Raw genomic sequence first — 16,955 nt, 5'->3', positions numbered from 1 at the left:
AATAGGAGACAACGCCGCTGCACCAACAACAACAAGTCAGCTGGTGAAATTTAGACCTTCCCTCCTAGATCTTCCTCCATCAGCTGTGAGTGGTGTTGTTATTATTATTGAACAGTGGAAGAGTTTAGGAGGAACAGCTCACAGAGAGCAGCTCAGTGTCCACCGAGTGTCGTCAGACCATGTAAAGTGAAAAAAAAAGCTCCTGTAGGTGTAATGTAGAGGTGTCCCAATACTTATGTCCATATAGTGCATGTCCCTAGCTGGTGCTCAAATGCAAGACCAGGCTCCCTATCAGTACATCAGAAACTGATAGCTAGGCAAACATTTTTTGCCTACACAACAGGGTGGCCTATTTATTGAAGGCCTGGACCTTTATGTAAGAGCCTTAATTCTTACACCAACCTAATTATTAACACCATTATTTTATATTTATTATGTTATTTGCATTTATATACAACACATCTCAAAATACAGTATCCTGATTGATCTGGTTTATCAAATTACCAATAAAAACAACTGAAAGAACGGATTATTATTATTTAAGTAATGTAACACATTCATATTTCACACATTCTAACTGTTAAAAGCTCGTTGTTTTAATGTGATGTGCTAATCAGGTCAGTACGTCTGGTCTAGATGGTACCAATCAAGCACAAACAAGAGCCAGGGCTTGATCTGAGACACATCCCCTGTATCAGAGCTCAGTAATGCCGGGTGTAGTTTATGGGATCTGAGCTCTTCACACACAGCACTACTTCATAGCTCATTTACAGAGTCTGGGTTTGGTGTGAAATCGTGGGTCGTTACAGTGGTGGTCAATGGAACAAGGGGCCACAGTGACTAGAACACAGATCCAGCCTTTTTATTTACTATCCAAACCCACCAGTGAACCTACATGTGTAAATAGTGGCAAATCTTATCATCTTATAATGAATATTAATGGATTATGGGCCATTTTGCTGTACAACGCCCTGCCCAGAACTTGGTTAAACAGGGCCTTGAGCATCAGCACTGTATTCATAACCATTTAGTGTAACAAACACTTTGCGGGAGGTAGCTTTGGTTCCATTCAACCACCACCAAAGAAAAACAGTGATTTTATGCAGCTCTAAAACAGAGGATTTCACACCAGACTCGATCTGAAAGACTTTGTTCACATTTTAAACATTAAGTTATCCAGGAATTTTGAAAACATCTTAAAAAATAGTGAAATTTCTCTCTCTGAATCCGAATCTATGCCCTAAAAGCCAGTTTCCCAGACCCAGATTAAGTGTAAACCTTCATTAAATGGGATCTAACTGCTAAAACACAATTGCCATTGTACACAAGTCCAAGTCTAGGCTTAATCTATTTCCATAAAAGCCCAATAAAAGCATAAGCATCCTATAATGTAAAGTAACAACTCCTTATTTATTTAGTTGTTTGGTCGCGTCCCCCAAGAGACGAGAACCCATTCTGCAAAGGAAGTAATTAAACTGACTGGGCTTCCCAGAACGTCCTGTAAAATGCACGCACTGTGCTGAGCACTGGCTGGACTGTCAGGATTGTGCTGTTTTACACACACAGGCTGCAAAACAGGAGCTTAACAAATTCAAGAAATCTTTAATCTGAATTTATAAAACATTTACAAACATTTACAGGAGTTAAAATCAAGCACTGAATCAAAATATATCCATTTCCCTCAATTACAACAAATCACTAATAAAAAAAAACAAAGTCTTTAATGCCCAAATGTAAAAAATAGAGAAATGAAAACGAACACGACGCAGGCAGCTCAGCGGCTCACATCGGAGTTAGCTGGAAACGGTCATCATATTGAAGGCCTTGGAGGGGCTCGCCCGGCCGATCCTCAGTTTATCTTTGCAGCTGTCCACGGGACCCGTGGGGTCCGTCTGCGGCGGAGGCGTGGACTCGTAGAGAACGCAAATGGAGCCGTCCTCTCCTATCCGGTAGGACACCTCATAGGGGTCAACCCACATGGTCAGCTCGCTCGGCAACAGCGAGAACAGCCGCTCTCTGGTCAGTCCGATCGTGAGGGCGGCTTTACCGATTAAAGGGTCCATCTTGTGATTGATCCGGATGCACCTGTAACCCGAACCTCGGCACGGAGCGTCTGGGAACCAGTGGTGCAGATAATGCTCTGAAACGGAGGGAAATGATGATGTTAAATTTCGCTTAAAGCCACTCATCGCCAGCCACTCATCGTCGACATGAAGGTTAAGGCAATATTGGGCTTTTAATGATTTCCTGGAGGTGTTCTGTGTCCGGAGCAGAATGAGGGACATCAAACGTCTTTAATTGAAACAAAAAACAAACAAACAATGAATTTTGTCATATTTTGAGATGTTTCAGGGGTTACTGAACTCAACACCGGGTCGGATAAATGTCCCGTAGCACGTTACACCCTGATCAGATGATTTTGGCAGACATCAACAAGCTTCTAGCAGAACTCTGGCTAGATACTGACCGCTCATCTTGGCAGAATGGGCAGATTTAACAGCACTCAGGGTGTAAAGCGTGTGCAATTCTCATCATCTTCAAACCATCAAATTTGAGTTTCCTCATGTCCTCTTAAACACAGCAGTCCGTTCTGACCAAACGTCTAAGTTTAATTTGATAATTTAAGTAAAACTCACTTTTAACTTCTTTTATTTTTTACAACAAACCTCAAGATATATCGTCACTGTCCGATTAAAAACATGCATCTCCAAAATGCAGACCTCACAGGAGCAACTTTCAATGGAGGTCAATGTAGAAAGGCTTTATTCATTACGTCAATGTGGAGCGTTTCTATTGGTCAGTTCATCCAGAATTATTTAAACAGTGTACAGAGCAGCTACAGGGTCCAAACCATGGAGAAAACTAAAAACGGCCAAAAATGGAGATACATGGTACATTCATTGGACAGCAGCGAAATGGACCAGCGGAAACCTGAGACTTGGGCGTCACACATGGGCGTTAATTAGTCAGTATGCTAATTCTGAGACGGGTTCAGTACTCGTTAGGATTTATGGCTACATAAACAAACTTCTCATTATGCTTTTTAATACTCAAATATGAGTTTCCTGCTGGATTATTAATGAATTTAATATGACAGCTGAAATAAACTCATTTTAACTTTTAGATTTTATTCCATTTAGATTGAAATTGAATTATTTATTGGAACACAGTTCAAATAAATAAGTGTTGTAATGTGCTGCGATCAAAAGATCATTTAATTTGACAGATTAGATCAGATTTAGATCAGATTAGATCAGATTTAGATCAGATTTAGATCAGATTCAGATCATATTAGATCAGATTCAGATCAGATTTAGATCAGATCAGATTTAGATCATATTAGATCAGATTTAGATCATATTAGATCAGATTTAGATCAGATTTTTATTTAATAATTTTATAAGACACTTTCTGTATTGTTGTGAGATCAGAGAATCTTCCACATGCATCACCTTCAGCTATATGTCTATATATCTCAACATACAGCTTAATCAGACTGTTACCAGGGGTCTGATCTCCTCCTTTACCTCCTAAAGCTTCTTCCAGAGACAGGCTGAAGTGGTGCAGCTGCTCCTCTGAGAGGAGCCCAGTCCCTCTCAGCAGTTTGGTGATGAAGCTCACAGCCGTGGACACCTCGGTTTTCATGGCGAAATGTTTCTGAGCTGTAAACGACACGAAAACACCCATTAATGCTGAATATGAGAGCCACCAGGGTCCGGCTGTCCGGGCAGGAGGGCAGAGCCGGGCTGGGGGCTCAGGCCTGCAGGGCTGTTTGTGCGCTGGCGGATTTTCCTTTGTTCAAAACACGAAGAGAAAACGGCACTAAAGCGCGACTCACATGTTCCCGCTCATCAAGCTGGGCTGAGGAGGAGCTCCTGCGCTTCGCCCTCTCGCACTCTGGCCGCTACAGCTGCAGCAAATCGCCAAATATCGACTTTTTAATCGACCTCAAACTTCGCTCCTCTCCGCTCCTCTTCGCTCCTCTCCGCTCAAACCAACGGCCGGACTGGAGCTGCACAGCTGGTAAACACCGCGAGCGCTACAGCAGCGGCTCCGCCAATCAGGATCCACCTCAGCTGACTACGTCACTCCCGCGGTGTATTTACACACAGCGTGCGTTTATTCATCCATCCATCCATCCAGCACCACCACCACCACCAACACCACCAACACCAACATTACCAACACCACCAACACCACCACCAACATTACCAACACCACCACCAACACCAACACCACCAACACCACCACCACCAACACCACCAACACCACCAACACCAACATTACCAACACCAACATTACCACCACCAACATTACCAACACCACCAACACCAACACCACCAACACCAACAACAACACCACCACCACCAACATTACCAACACCACCAACACCAACACCACCAACACCAACATTACCAACACCACCACCACCAACATTACCAACACCACCACCAACATTACCAACACCACCACCAACACCAACACCACCAACACCACCACCAACACCACCACCAACATTACCAACACCACCACCAACACCACCACCAACACCAACACCACCAACACCACCAACACCAGCACCACCAGCACCACCAACACCAACATTACCAACATTACCAACACCACCACCAACACCAACACCATCACCACCAACACCAACATTACCAACACCAACATTACCAACACCAACACCACCAGCACCAGCACCACCAACACCAACACCACCAGCACCACCAACACCAACAAAACCAACACCACCAACACCAACACCAACACCAACAACAACACCACCAACACCACCAACACCACCACCACCCCCTAAATAAGTTATGATTGTTTCCTAAGTTATGATTCATTTCTGTAGGAGATGTTTCATTATAGCACTGAATTGAAATCTTGAACAATATAATAATATAATAATATAATAATATAATAAGATTTTTCTACGTTTGTAATAAAAAAAATATTAAGCTTGACATTAAATACAACTGCTGTATTCCGGGCATATAATAATAAACTATGTATATATGTTTCTTATACAAATATGCAATATATATATATATATATATACAAATACAGATATACAAATCTATCTGTCTATCTACTTGTCTATCTGTAACAAGGCAGCAAGACAGCAAGGCAACAAGGCCACAAGGCAGCAAGGCAGCAAGGCGGCAAGACGGCAAGGCAACAAGGCGGCAAGGCAACAAGGCGGCAAGGCAGCAAGGCAGCAAGGCAACAAGGCAGCAAGGCCACAAGGCCACAAGGCAGCAAGGCAGCAAGGCAGCAAGGCCACAAGGCCACAAGGCAGCAAGGCAGCAAGGCAACAAGGCAACAAGGCCACAAGGCAACAAGACAGCAAGGCAGCAAGACAGCAAGGCAACAAGGCCACAAGGCGGCAAGGCCGCAAGGCAACAAGGCAGCAAGGCAGCAAGGCAGCAAGGCAACAAGGCCACAAGGCAACAAGACAGCAAGGCAACAAGGCCAAAAGGCATCAAGGCCGCAAGGCAACAAGGCCACAAGGCAGCAAGGCAACAAGGCAGCAAGGCAGCAAGGCAGCAAGGCAGCAAGGCATCAAGCTCCTTCCAGTTTCCAGGCACAGCCAACACTGCTAGCTTGAAACTTCCGGGGCTCAGCACACTGACCAATTAGATTAGACTATTTTCCTGCGTCATTGCTGGAGTCTGTGGAATGGACCAATCAGCGGCCTCCAGGCTCAGCGCGCTCCAAACAAGCAGCTCCTTCTCCCTCAGATAGAAGCACGCCGCTGATCTCCAGTGCGCTTAATTAACCCCGCGGAGAGCTGTCACTCCTTTCCCAACATGTCGAGGCCATGTTTGGCGGTTTGTAGCAAATTACAACCGACGAGACAAACGTAGACTCTCAGTACAATGCTCGTTTTAATGGGAAAGCTAGCTAGCGTTAGCCACCGCAGTGCACTTGCTGTTAGCTACAGGCTAACTCGCGTCTCGCAGACTTCCAGCTAGAGGCCGTCAGTCAGTCAGTAAGTAATAAACACTGGAATATTAATATTAACACTGTGCTGTTTAACACTCTGCTCAGTTATTTGTCTTATTTGCTCTCATTCTGGTTAAACCTGGTGACTCTGGGCTGCTTTCTGTTCTGTGTGAGCGCAGCTATAATTAGCTGTTCAGAAGCTAAAACAAATATATAAATACAAATATACCAATATTAGGGCCTTTAAAATAAGTTATCCCATTTGCTTTGGTAGTTTACCGACATTAAAATAACATTTAACACTGTTTTAAAGCTGAATTTGGTTCCAACTTTCCATACCACCTTAAATAGTGCAATACTTTCATTCTAGCGCCTGTATTTTTTAAGGTGGAATGGAAAAGTGGACAGTGAAGTTCCTAATTTTTTGGTTTTTCCTCAGTTAAGGAATTAAATTTGCATTAAGCAAAGATCATTAACTTGTTTAAGAAGGAATAACTGATCAGTCAGCCCAATATTTTCTAATATAAGTAATACAAGTGTATATTTTATTAATTTCTATATTTAATTGGCCTTTAATGTGCACTAGAAAAAATATTTATTATTGCTAGATTTTTAAAAGCTTGTCCAGTAATTGGCTAAAATGAATGGTATCACCCGTTCTCTCTGTGATTAATTAAGTACTTTTACATATAAAGCTATTAATATCAACACAGACCATCTAACTAGCTGCTGTTTTAGCCAGTTGCCTCCAGGTCCTGGCCAGTCATTGAGTCAGCATGGTGAACACACCTCCAAGCATTACTACATTCACGTCCTCCCGATTTCCACAGGAGCTTCCATGGAGTATCCTCCAAGCAAACGTCTCAGGGGCCTGCCGAACGCCGCTCCGGTGGAGCAGGACCCCTTTGGGGATGACGAAGACTTTACACAGGATGACCTGGAGGAGATAGACATCATAGCATCGCAGGCTATTACAGGAGATGGTCCGCTTACTAGCGCCAAGAGGACGTTTGGATCCATTTCGTCATATCCAGGAGAGCAGGGCAAAGCCCCCGTCAGGGAGGGCCGGAGGACCTTTTCCATTGGAGGCAGCAGCTCAAGCACCAGCAACATGTATAACAACGTGGAACGTCCGCATCACGAGTCATTTGGTTAGTATAAAACACCCCCAGACCCGAGGAAAGAGACTAATTTGCACGCAGTGCATTCACTGCATGTCCAAAAGTTTGTAGACACCTGCTCATCCAGGGTTCCTTTTGAAATCAAGGGTATTTATAGGGAGTTTGTGCCTCTTTTCTGCAGTAACAGCCTCTACTTCTCTGAGAAGGGTTTACACTAGATGTTGGAACATTGTTGAGAGCATTTTAATGCATTTAGTCAGTGAGAGATTTATCTATCACTCCAAAGAGAATGCAGCTCCACTGCTCCACAGCCCTGTGCTGGAGGGCTTTATACCCCTCCAGCTTGCTCTTACCCTTGGGAATGATGACCTTACGCTCATGTGCGGCTGCTCCAGACTGTCCCATTCTTTTGGCAGTGCTTTTCTATTGAAATTATACAAACTGCACACAGCTGAGCGACTGTCAGCAGTGGGTACGCCTTACATTAGCTCAATTCTGTAATTAGCTGAGGTGTCTAAATACTTTTGGACATTATGCATTATGTTATGAAATGTCTCCCAACTAGGCCTGTCATAACTCATTTTTTAATTCATTTTGGATGAAATATTGTCCCAGAAATAACTACGCTAAACATTATTATTGTCATTTTATGATCATTTTGCACCACTGATTAAAGGATAATAGCATAATAATGCAGTTACACCCTTTTGAACTTTGAATCATTAGGAATATCCAGAATATTCATATTTATAAACAAAATAAAACCACTGATTTCATGTTAATAGACTCTCCTCACTAAGTAATCATAATGCACAATATATAAGTCAACACAAATGATCGCCGTTAAGTCAAGAATGTAGCTCATTATTTTGACCGTCCTTCTCCCAACTCTGATTGTGGGTGAGCAGCAGCGTCTCGCAGGACAGTTGTTGGGAAGTTTGGAAACACTTGGTTTGGTTTTTGTTTGTTTGATTTATTGGTTATAATTATTATGATGATGATCTTTAAATGACTCCATGCTTCTGAATTGTAAGGAAATGGTCAAGTAGCTAAAGACCGAGATGAACTGTACTACAGCAGACTGGAGGCCCAGCAGGCAGAGTTAAAGAGAAAGGTATTTGAACTATAACGAGCCGTAAATCCACACCGTATGTAATTAATAGACATAATTAGTTATAAAAAATTACCTGTGTGGTTTGTACAATACCTCTTGTGTTTGTTTAACCTTTGTACTTGATGCAGCTGAAGGAGGTAGAGGACCAGATCTTAATGAAGAACGGTGAGATTAGGGTTCTACGAGACTCTCTCAAACTGGCCAATCAGGAGAAGGAGCAGCAAAGACAGACTAATGTTGCTTTGGAAAAAGAGAGAGCCAATATCCAGAGTGAAAAAGAGAAGGAGCTTTCCAAGAAGGTAGATTATTTCCTCTACATTTGGATTATTGACGTTGTTGTTAATTATAGGTGGATGAATAACCTGGATCATTTGCCGGAGCTGGTATGTGTTTTACAAGTTAACGGGTCTGAGCTGTCCTAAGCCCTGTTTAGACGGGATTACTTCTACATGGGGAGGTGGGGTAATGTAATTATTACTGGACTTTCTCCGTGATTTAGTCCCGTCCAAACGCCCCATGTCAGTCATTTTTGCAAACTGTGTGCACCCATCACACATCCGCTAAACGAGCTGTAAAAAGAACCTCAGGTGATTTTGATCCCTGGTGAATTGACATGTTGGTAAATATTGTCATATTATTTGAAAAAGGAGTTTATTAGTTTACTAGCAGGAGCTCGATATAGGAGGTATTTAGGTATTTGGGTTCGTCGTGAATGACGTTTTGTATGCTGTATGACATTCAAATCCAGAAGACAAGCCAAGGACTTCTCATAGCCGCATAGATGCTTCTAAAAAGCATAGCCTTTAGCGTACATACGGCTTATGAACATGTAGCTGCTATATATATATTTTTTACTTAGTGTTTTAGCTAAAATTTCATCATTACAATTCTTATAACTCCTATCTCTGACGTTTATGCTGACAACTTGTTCATGTAAAATTAATCCTATCCTAGTAAAACTTCAGTTTACTAAGGGTTGATCCCTGGTGATGCCACAGCCATCCGTGGCTGGGAGTCTAAAAACACAGCTCAGTGTAATGGTTAGGATAAAAAAAATTCAGTTTACTCAATAAATCTCCATCAAGTGTAAAGTTCTAATGATTTTTCACTCAAGTTTACCCCTAAACTTTTGGTTTGCTGAACAAATAGTCACACTGTTGCGCAACTCTGATAAACTCCTATGTTAAAGTTTAATGATCATCACTACAAACATAACATCTGCGGGTGTACTGAATTAAAGAAAAACCATCTTCTCCAAAGGGTCCTGCTTTGTCCTGGTTTAAAGACGTAGAAGAGCCATTTCAGGGATGCATTCTCACCATTAATCCTCTCTCTCATCTTCTCCAGGTGGAGTCCTTACGATCCGAGTTGCACTTTAAAGAAGCCGAGATGAATGAAATGAGGAGCAAACTTCAAAGCTCTGAGCGCGGAGGGCGATTGGTCGGCACTCCCGTAAGAAACAAGTAAATGCAGCAGTTTGTGATTCATTTATTTATTTATTTTTTCCCAGATCTGTTCTTGCAGAATTTAGATTTTAATATATTTAATAAAATTCATTGAATGTATAAAACTTTAGAGTAGAACTTTAACGCTCACTCTTTTGGCATGTAGTGCGAACTCTCCTGGGGCTCGTGCATTTGTGACTAAGGAGACCTTTTCAGCAGAACTGTCTGTAAAAGGCAATCATACAGACGGTACGATCTGACACAGATCAACTCTCTTCATGTGTTACTGTAAATTATGACCCGTATTTTTCAATAGTGTTTTAATAGCTTGATCTTTTCAAATAGGTGGGAAGCAGAGCCGGGTTAAATGTGACAAAGAGGCAGTCGACTCTGACGGGGCCCTGAATTTCGAATTTCGTCATAAAGGTGACTATTAGTATCAGAATCAGAAATACTTTATTAATCCCAGGAGGAAAATTGCAGTTGTTAGAGTTGCAGCCATTTGTGTAATAAGAATAAACACACTATATAAAATATCTATATTTTATACTCTAAAAAAAGTAGTTTTAGATATGTACATGTATATAAATGATATGAAAATTTGAATTATTGCACCTGAGATATTGCACACATTAAATTGAGTTACAGTACTATACTACTATTATCACAAATTAGGAACTGAATTTCATGATTATTTGTTGTAGGTCATCTATATTTCGCTCAGTCGAATGTTTCTCACACTGCTGTATTTACTAATGTTGTTTTAGGTCCTGTCCTGTTGAATCTGCTGCTTCAGCATCCTCTGGAGCCCAGCTCTTTGGGTCTCTATCACTTGCTGTGCATCAGCCCAGACGCTCTGCCCGGCCTGTTCTCCCAGTCTAATTACACCAGCCCGTAAGTGTCCGCCTCACACAGTTGTACTGTTGTACTGAGAGTTAAACATGTAATGGACCCAACAGTTGGGAATACCATTCTTAACTGAATAGTAATATTAATTTATGCAATTACTTACCTGGATGATACACAGACATACATACAGACATACATTTTTCTTGTTGGCAATGATCACTGAAGCACACAAACGCAGAATGCAAAGATAGCTAAGGGAGTTTAAGTGCAGGAGCACACCTGGTTCTGAATGTTTTAAAATAGGAATTTCTTTCTACATTACGATGTAAGAGTTTTTTTTAGTTTTTTTTTTAGTGTTCCTGAGTCAGGATTATTCTAGGGCCGCCATAATTAGTTCCCATAGTCTATTAAATTCACGCTGGGCAAAGTTACTAAAGTCATACCTCAGAACGAGCACCTAAAGAGAAAACATACAGGGACTATGCAAGACTACGAACAGACCCCAGTGTTTATATTTTAAGGAGTTCTGGAATTGCATGGATAACTGAGTGAGAGTGAGGCTTTCTCCAGAGGTAGCACAAATCCAGTAGAGCACATACACTGTGATAAGGGGTGTAAAACAAATACCTCACTGCACTGCTGACTATTCTGCTGAAGCTTTTCGTCTTAGTATGTAAACCTTTATTTAAATGTTTTGTCAAAATAAAGGAATTAGACAATTTAGTTAATTTAATGTTTTGGAAGAAAATGAAACATTTAGATGAATCGACTAATCCATAAAATAATTAATTGATAGAAAAATTTGTTATTGACAGCCCTACATTGCTCACATATGGTATAATGCCTCTAAAAGCTCCCTCACTAAGTAATTATAATTATAATTTATTCAAATTCAGGGCATTTTACACATATATATATGTATATTGTATATATATTATATATATATTTATATATATATAAAAAACATACATACATACACACACACACACATACGTATACATCGGGCACCTGGCCAAACAGCACAGAGAGTGCAGGAGCCCTGTATCAAACCTAAAAATGCTAAACAAGTCAAGTCAAGTCAAGTGGGTTTTATTGTCATTTCAACTACATACAGAGTACACAGTGAAACGAAACAACATTCCTCCAGGACCATGGTGCAGCATAGACACGGTGCATACAGAACACAAATGCAACACAACACAGTACAGACAGAGAATAATAAATAATTTGGGTAGTGTGCAAATTGTATACGAAACCTGATTATACCTGAGCACTTACATGCCACCTTTTATCCTCCTTCACCAGAGCCTCCTCAGCTGGTTCCAGCACTTCTTCCACTGATCCCCGGTTTCTACATCGGCCTCAAGCTCACTTCTACCAGTTTCAAAGTCTGGCCATGTCCGGACTGAGCGTCCTGGCCGACCGTCTCCCGATACACCCTGGCACTTGCACTCGGCTCCCTCCCAGAACTTGTCCTGCTGCTGTCCATCTCCTCCCCTTACTCAACTATCACATCGCTATTTTCTGTCAGACGCTGGACTCCATCGACAGGTCAGGGAAGAGTCCCCTCCGAGGACGTTCCCTCTCAGGTTCCTCAGATTCCAGCCTGCCGTCCACCATCGAGGAGTCTTTAGGAGCTCGAGAAGAATTCGCCTTAGCAGCCTTAAAGGCTCTTTACCACACGCTGTCCGAAAGCCGGGAAGCTGTGCTCACGGTGTTGAGTGGTCAGGAGAGCGAGTGTCCCAACAAACCGAGCGAGGATGGACTCGCCAGTGAGCCACGACCGTCTACAGGTTTTGAGAACGCTGTGAGGAAAGCGAATGAGGCACTACAGGCACAGCACCCTCTGCTGCAGAGGCTTCTTCAGTTGGTAGATGAGAAGTTTGTCAGTAATGCTGGTCAGAAGGAGGCTGTGGTGAACTCCAGCCTCAGGATACTGTGTGTACTGGCCGAGAGAGCGGAGGAGAACCAGCTGTGGAGGTACGTTCAGACTGGGACACTTCGCACTGGGGTTGTTGAAATATTTATGATTTGTATACGATTTATCATCTTGCTTACGATTTCAGTCACTGGTGGGGGGGTCCACAAATCCTAATTCCAGTTCTGTCTAATTGGTGATATCTCCCATTCCTGTACAGTACCATGGGATTAAGCCTACTCTTGGACTAAATTGCCGTCTCATTGGTGAATGATCATTGGAAATTGGTACAGTCTAAGCCTTAATCCATGACTGACAATGACTGAAATGACTAAAAATGAAGCCGTAGATTAAATTTGGAGTCTCCAAATACTCATCAAATGCTTTTAAAGCCCAAGACTGAAAAACCAGCTAAAAAAAAATTAAGCTCTACCTATTAAGGAGCCTAACCTAGATGTGGTGTACGTTGAATTCCATATTAGTACCTTTATTCATTTTCTGTATTCTTTGTAGATGTGTGCTCATTTTTTTTAAAGATTAATTTTAACATTTAATGTCTCATATTTGTATTTTTTTATTGTATTTTAAAATTTATTTATTTTTTTTATTGATTTTTCATTTATCTTATTGATTTTTTTTCTTTTAATTATTTATTTTTTAATGATTAAATTTTTTTTTAAAAAAGCAGTTATTTATATTGATTAATGTTTTTATTTTATTTGTATTTTTTTAATGCAGGTTGAAGGTTGTGTTGTCGAGTGAAGCTCTGGCTCAAAATTTGTCTTTGGAATCTGCGTACACAACTGTGCGTCTGTCTGTAAGGTTCCTGGCGCTGGTGGCTGACTGTGATGAGATTGCTACCCAACTTTGCTCTCATAACTGTAAGTGCATCATTTATATAAAGTATTTTATCAGTCATTATTCCTTTGTGTGGTTTAATTATTACTGATATTAACTATTACTATTACTAATTACCTTTATTGTTTTCTCCTAGTCGTCTGCCCACTTGCCAGAGTTTTCCAGTATATAACATCTAGACCAGAAAAGTCTGTCGGAGAAGATATGTGGTCTCGCTTAGAAGTTGAGGTATTTAACTTTTATCGTCTTTTATTTCTTAAATCTTCTCACTCAGAGACGGAACTGAGCGAATGAAACGCTCCGATTCATCTGTTCACAGGTTGTCCAATTTTTGGCCAAGTTGTTCACACAGAGGACCTCAGCATGGGCTGCTCTCATCAGTCAATCTTCTTGCCAGTGCAGTAGTGAGGTATGATGAAGGTCTTTCGTCTGATGTTGGATATGACCAACATCAGCTTCACACAAGACCGTTCACTCCACACTTATTGCTGGCGGACTGGAACTACATACATCAGATTTCATACTGAATTAAAATCATTCTTCAGTTAATACAATCAAACTACGGCAAATTCATACTGGATTAAAGTCATTCTTTTGTTAATACAATCAAACTACGGCAAATTCATGCTGGATTAAAATCATTCTTCAGTTAATATGGTCAAACTACACACAGCCAATTCATACTGTATTAAAATCATTCTTCAATTATTACTGTCAAACTATGGCAAATTCATGCTGGATTAAAATCATTCTTCAATTAATATGATCAAACTACAGCAAATTCATACTGGATTAAAGTCATTCTTTTGTTAATACGATCAAACCACAGCAAATTCATGCTGGATTAAAGTCATTCTTTTGTTAATACGATCAAACCACAGCAAATTCATACTGGATTAAAATCATTCTTCAATTAATATGATCAAACTACAGCAAATTCATACTGGGTTAAAATTAATTCTGCAATAATTAGTCGGACTGTAAAGCCTACACATGCTGCAAATTCATACTGGATAAAATCACTCTTATTTTAGTAAGACTAAAAACTACACGGCAGATTCATACTGCTTTAAAATCACTTCAGAAGAATTAGACTGTAAAACCTACTGCAAATTCATTCTGGATTAAAACACTTTTCTATTACTGTAAGATTAAAACTACACACACAGCAGATTTATAATGTCTTAATCACTCAATTTTAATTCATAATTTCTGTCCGGCTTTAAAACCAGCAAATTCATACTGGATGAGGGTAAAACTTAGCTATGTTTCCTTTTTATTTTCCATATTAATAATCGAATTTTTCATTAAAGAAATATTTTTTATTTAATTTATTATTATTATTATTATTATTTTTATTTTTTTATTTATTATTATTTTTTTTACTTAAATAATAGCCATAATTTCGAGGCGAGTATTGCCCTGTTCAGTTGCACAAAACCTGTAAACCTATCTTAACGGACCATATCTTTAACCTACTGCACCATTACCATGATTTGCATAGAACCCAGTCATGTGAGGCAGACCGATAAAGCAGACGTGACGCAGCTGAACTGGTGTCCACAGTGAAACTGCCCATACTGGGAGAAACTGAAACAGACCTCGGTCTCTTCTGCATTTTCGTGCACGTCCTCTAAACCTCACCCCATCTTGTGAACAGGTGGTGCGGACGGTGGTGGTAGTGCTGCACAGGCAGTGGCTGAGCATCAAAGGGCAAGAGAAGCACGTGGGCGGCAGCCAGACGTGGACGAGTCCTGGAGTTCAGTTGCTAAGGGAGGCTCTCATGTTGCTGCACTGGCTCCTCCTGAACAACTCCTCTTTCTCAACGCACTGCCTGGACGTCCTGCACATATACCATCAGGTCATCCCAGCCATCAGAGACACCCTCCGCAAGATCCCTGACCTCTCTGAGAGTGAAGGTGGGCTTATTTTGATTGTATTTTATGTTGTTTACTTTATTTTAGGAATACGTTTTGATAGCGTAATCATCACTACAGGCAGATAATAGCTTAAAAATAAAAAATCGGACTGATGTTTGAGGTGGACCAATGTTTGACACTTATATTGGTTTATTTATTGAACTGCAGGAGTGGAGCGATGATGCAGAATTTATAATCCTACAGAAATAAATGTTAGATTTCCATGCTAATCCTTTTGGATTTGATAAAACATGTATTTATTAAGACCTGCAAATATATACATTAACTGTGGGATAGCCGTAAGTGCTCCCACCTACTCACAACTACTGTGGCAGGCGATTTGATAGTTGGATAAATTTAGCTGCCATTGGCCAGTCAGTGAGGCTTAGCCAGTCAGGTTTAGCATTACCACTAGGGGGCGGTATGTTGAAACGTAATAAATAATACCTTTCAGCATGGAGACGGACACAAACCACTTAATCTTTCCACAAATCAATAATGGAATCTTTTAGTTTGAGCTGATACTGATCTAATATTCTTAATTGAAGCACATCACCTAAGATGAGCATCTAAAAGCAGTCTAGAATCATTAGCCTCAAAACACTGGACTGTCCCGCAGACAGAAGCAACAAGACTGGTCAGGAATTATTTTCTGTTGACCTCAGCTTAATTCCAACACCCATACCTGATGAGCCATCTCTATTAAAATACACAGATCAGCCATGACCTTCTGTAGGTTCACATGGAGCTGCCAAAACAGCTCTGACCTGTCGAGATGTGGACTTCACAGGACCTCTGAAGGTGTCCTGTGGTATTCGCCACTACGACTACTCCTGTAAGTTGTACAGTGGGGTCTTCATGAGCATCAAAGAGCCTTAGGTAACCATGTTGTGGGGAAGGGAAACCCCACAAGACCTGCCTGACGTTTTGAAGATGTCCTGATGATCCAGTCCAGATCCATTGTCTAGAACATCACAGCTTGGTTCTTGTCAAAGTGTCTCAGATTCTTATGCTTGTCCATTTTTCCTGTTTTATCACCTTCATCACCTTCAAGAACTGTCTGTTCACTCACTGCCTGATATGTAGATCACACTCTTTGACGAGTGCCACTGGACCCAGATATTTAACAAACTGACTGTAAGGCAAAAGTAATTGATGCAATTAATCTCTCCTTTATAAGATCTGGCCATTGAGGAGATCTGTCGGCCTGAAGCAGATGTTGAAGATATGGACATTGACGCAGGTTCTTGATGACCAAGATGAAGACGACGGTTCGATCGTTTTGAATAGCGCATTCCAACATGTCTCTCTGTTCTGGTTTCTTCCTTTATGTTTTAGAGGAACACTTGATGAAGGACGCTGATTTTGACCTCCTGTATTTGACCGCTGCTCGTTCACTTGTCAACATCTTTTATCGCTGCTCACTGATACTGTTAATTAAAGCAAAACTGAAAAATGTTGCTCCTGGTGCATCAATCACTCACTGATTCAGACCTCAAACGTCCTTGATTCGGGTGCAACCTGCAGAGATGCCAAGGTGAGAAACCTGATGATGTGTTGCAGTTACGATGGGTAGGATGTTCTGAAGGTCAAACATCATCCAACACAACAGCAGATCTGCTTTATTACAAAAAAAATGGGGAGGGAAGAAGACTTGCATGTTTTAAGCCCGATTCAGACGGGATTAAGCGTACAGGGGGTCTTAGGGTAATTCCCTCTTTCACGGGGGATCTCGTCCCGTGTTTTTCTCAGTCGTCCTCTGAGAAGATTACA

At 41.0% G+C, this 16,955-nt stretch overlaps 2 protein-coding genes across 2 annotated transcripts; one reads left to right on the top strand and one right to left on the bottom strand.

The window, feature by feature from the left end:
• Positions 1-1,531: 1,531 nt before the first annotated feature.
• LOC140542941 (protein BTG1) lies at positions 1,532-4,121 on the bottom strand. Its single transcript, XM_072665904.1, has 3 exons — positions 3,839-4,121; positions 3,528-3,662; positions 1,532-2,140 (listed from the first exon to the last, which is right to left on the bottom strand). The coding sequence occupies exons 2-3, from the start codon at positions 3,643-3,645 to the stop codon at positions 1,794-1,796; spliced, it is 465 nt and encodes a 154-aa protein (XP_072522005.1). The 5' UTR covers positions 3,646-3,662; positions 3,839-4,121; the 3' UTR covers positions 1,532-1,793.
• A 1,595-nt stretch (positions 4,122-5,716) lies between these two features.
• On the top strand, positions 5,717-16,619 carry atrip (ATR interacting protein). The gene is made up of 14 exons (XM_072665820.1): positions 5,717-6,004; positions 6,789-7,109; positions 8,114-8,193; positions 8,322-8,492; positions 9,541-9,656; positions 9,805-9,887; positions 9,984-10,064; positions 10,406-10,532; positions 11,793-12,467; positions 13,144-13,286; positions 13,400-13,491; positions 13,583-13,672; positions 14,924-15,182; positions 16,363-16,619. The coding sequence occupies exons 2-14, from the start codon at positions 6,797-6,799 to the stop codon at positions 16,431-16,433; spliced, it is 2,301 nt and encodes a 766-aa protein (XP_072521921.1). The 5' UTR covers positions 5,717-6,004; positions 6,789-6,796; the 3' UTR covers positions 16,434-16,619.
• Positions 16,620-16,955: the final 336 nt, after the last annotated feature.

This window comes from Salminus brasiliensis, chromosome 21, assembly GCF_030463535.1.
Source record: "Salminus brasiliensis chromosome 21, fSalBra1.hap2, whole genome shotgun sequence".
Lineage (NCBI taxonomy): Eukaryota > Metazoa > Chordata > Actinopteri > Characiformes > Bryconidae > Salminus > Salminus brasiliensis.
Note: the sequence above shows the minus strand (reverse complement) of the source record. Positions and strands in the feature narration are given on the sequence as shown.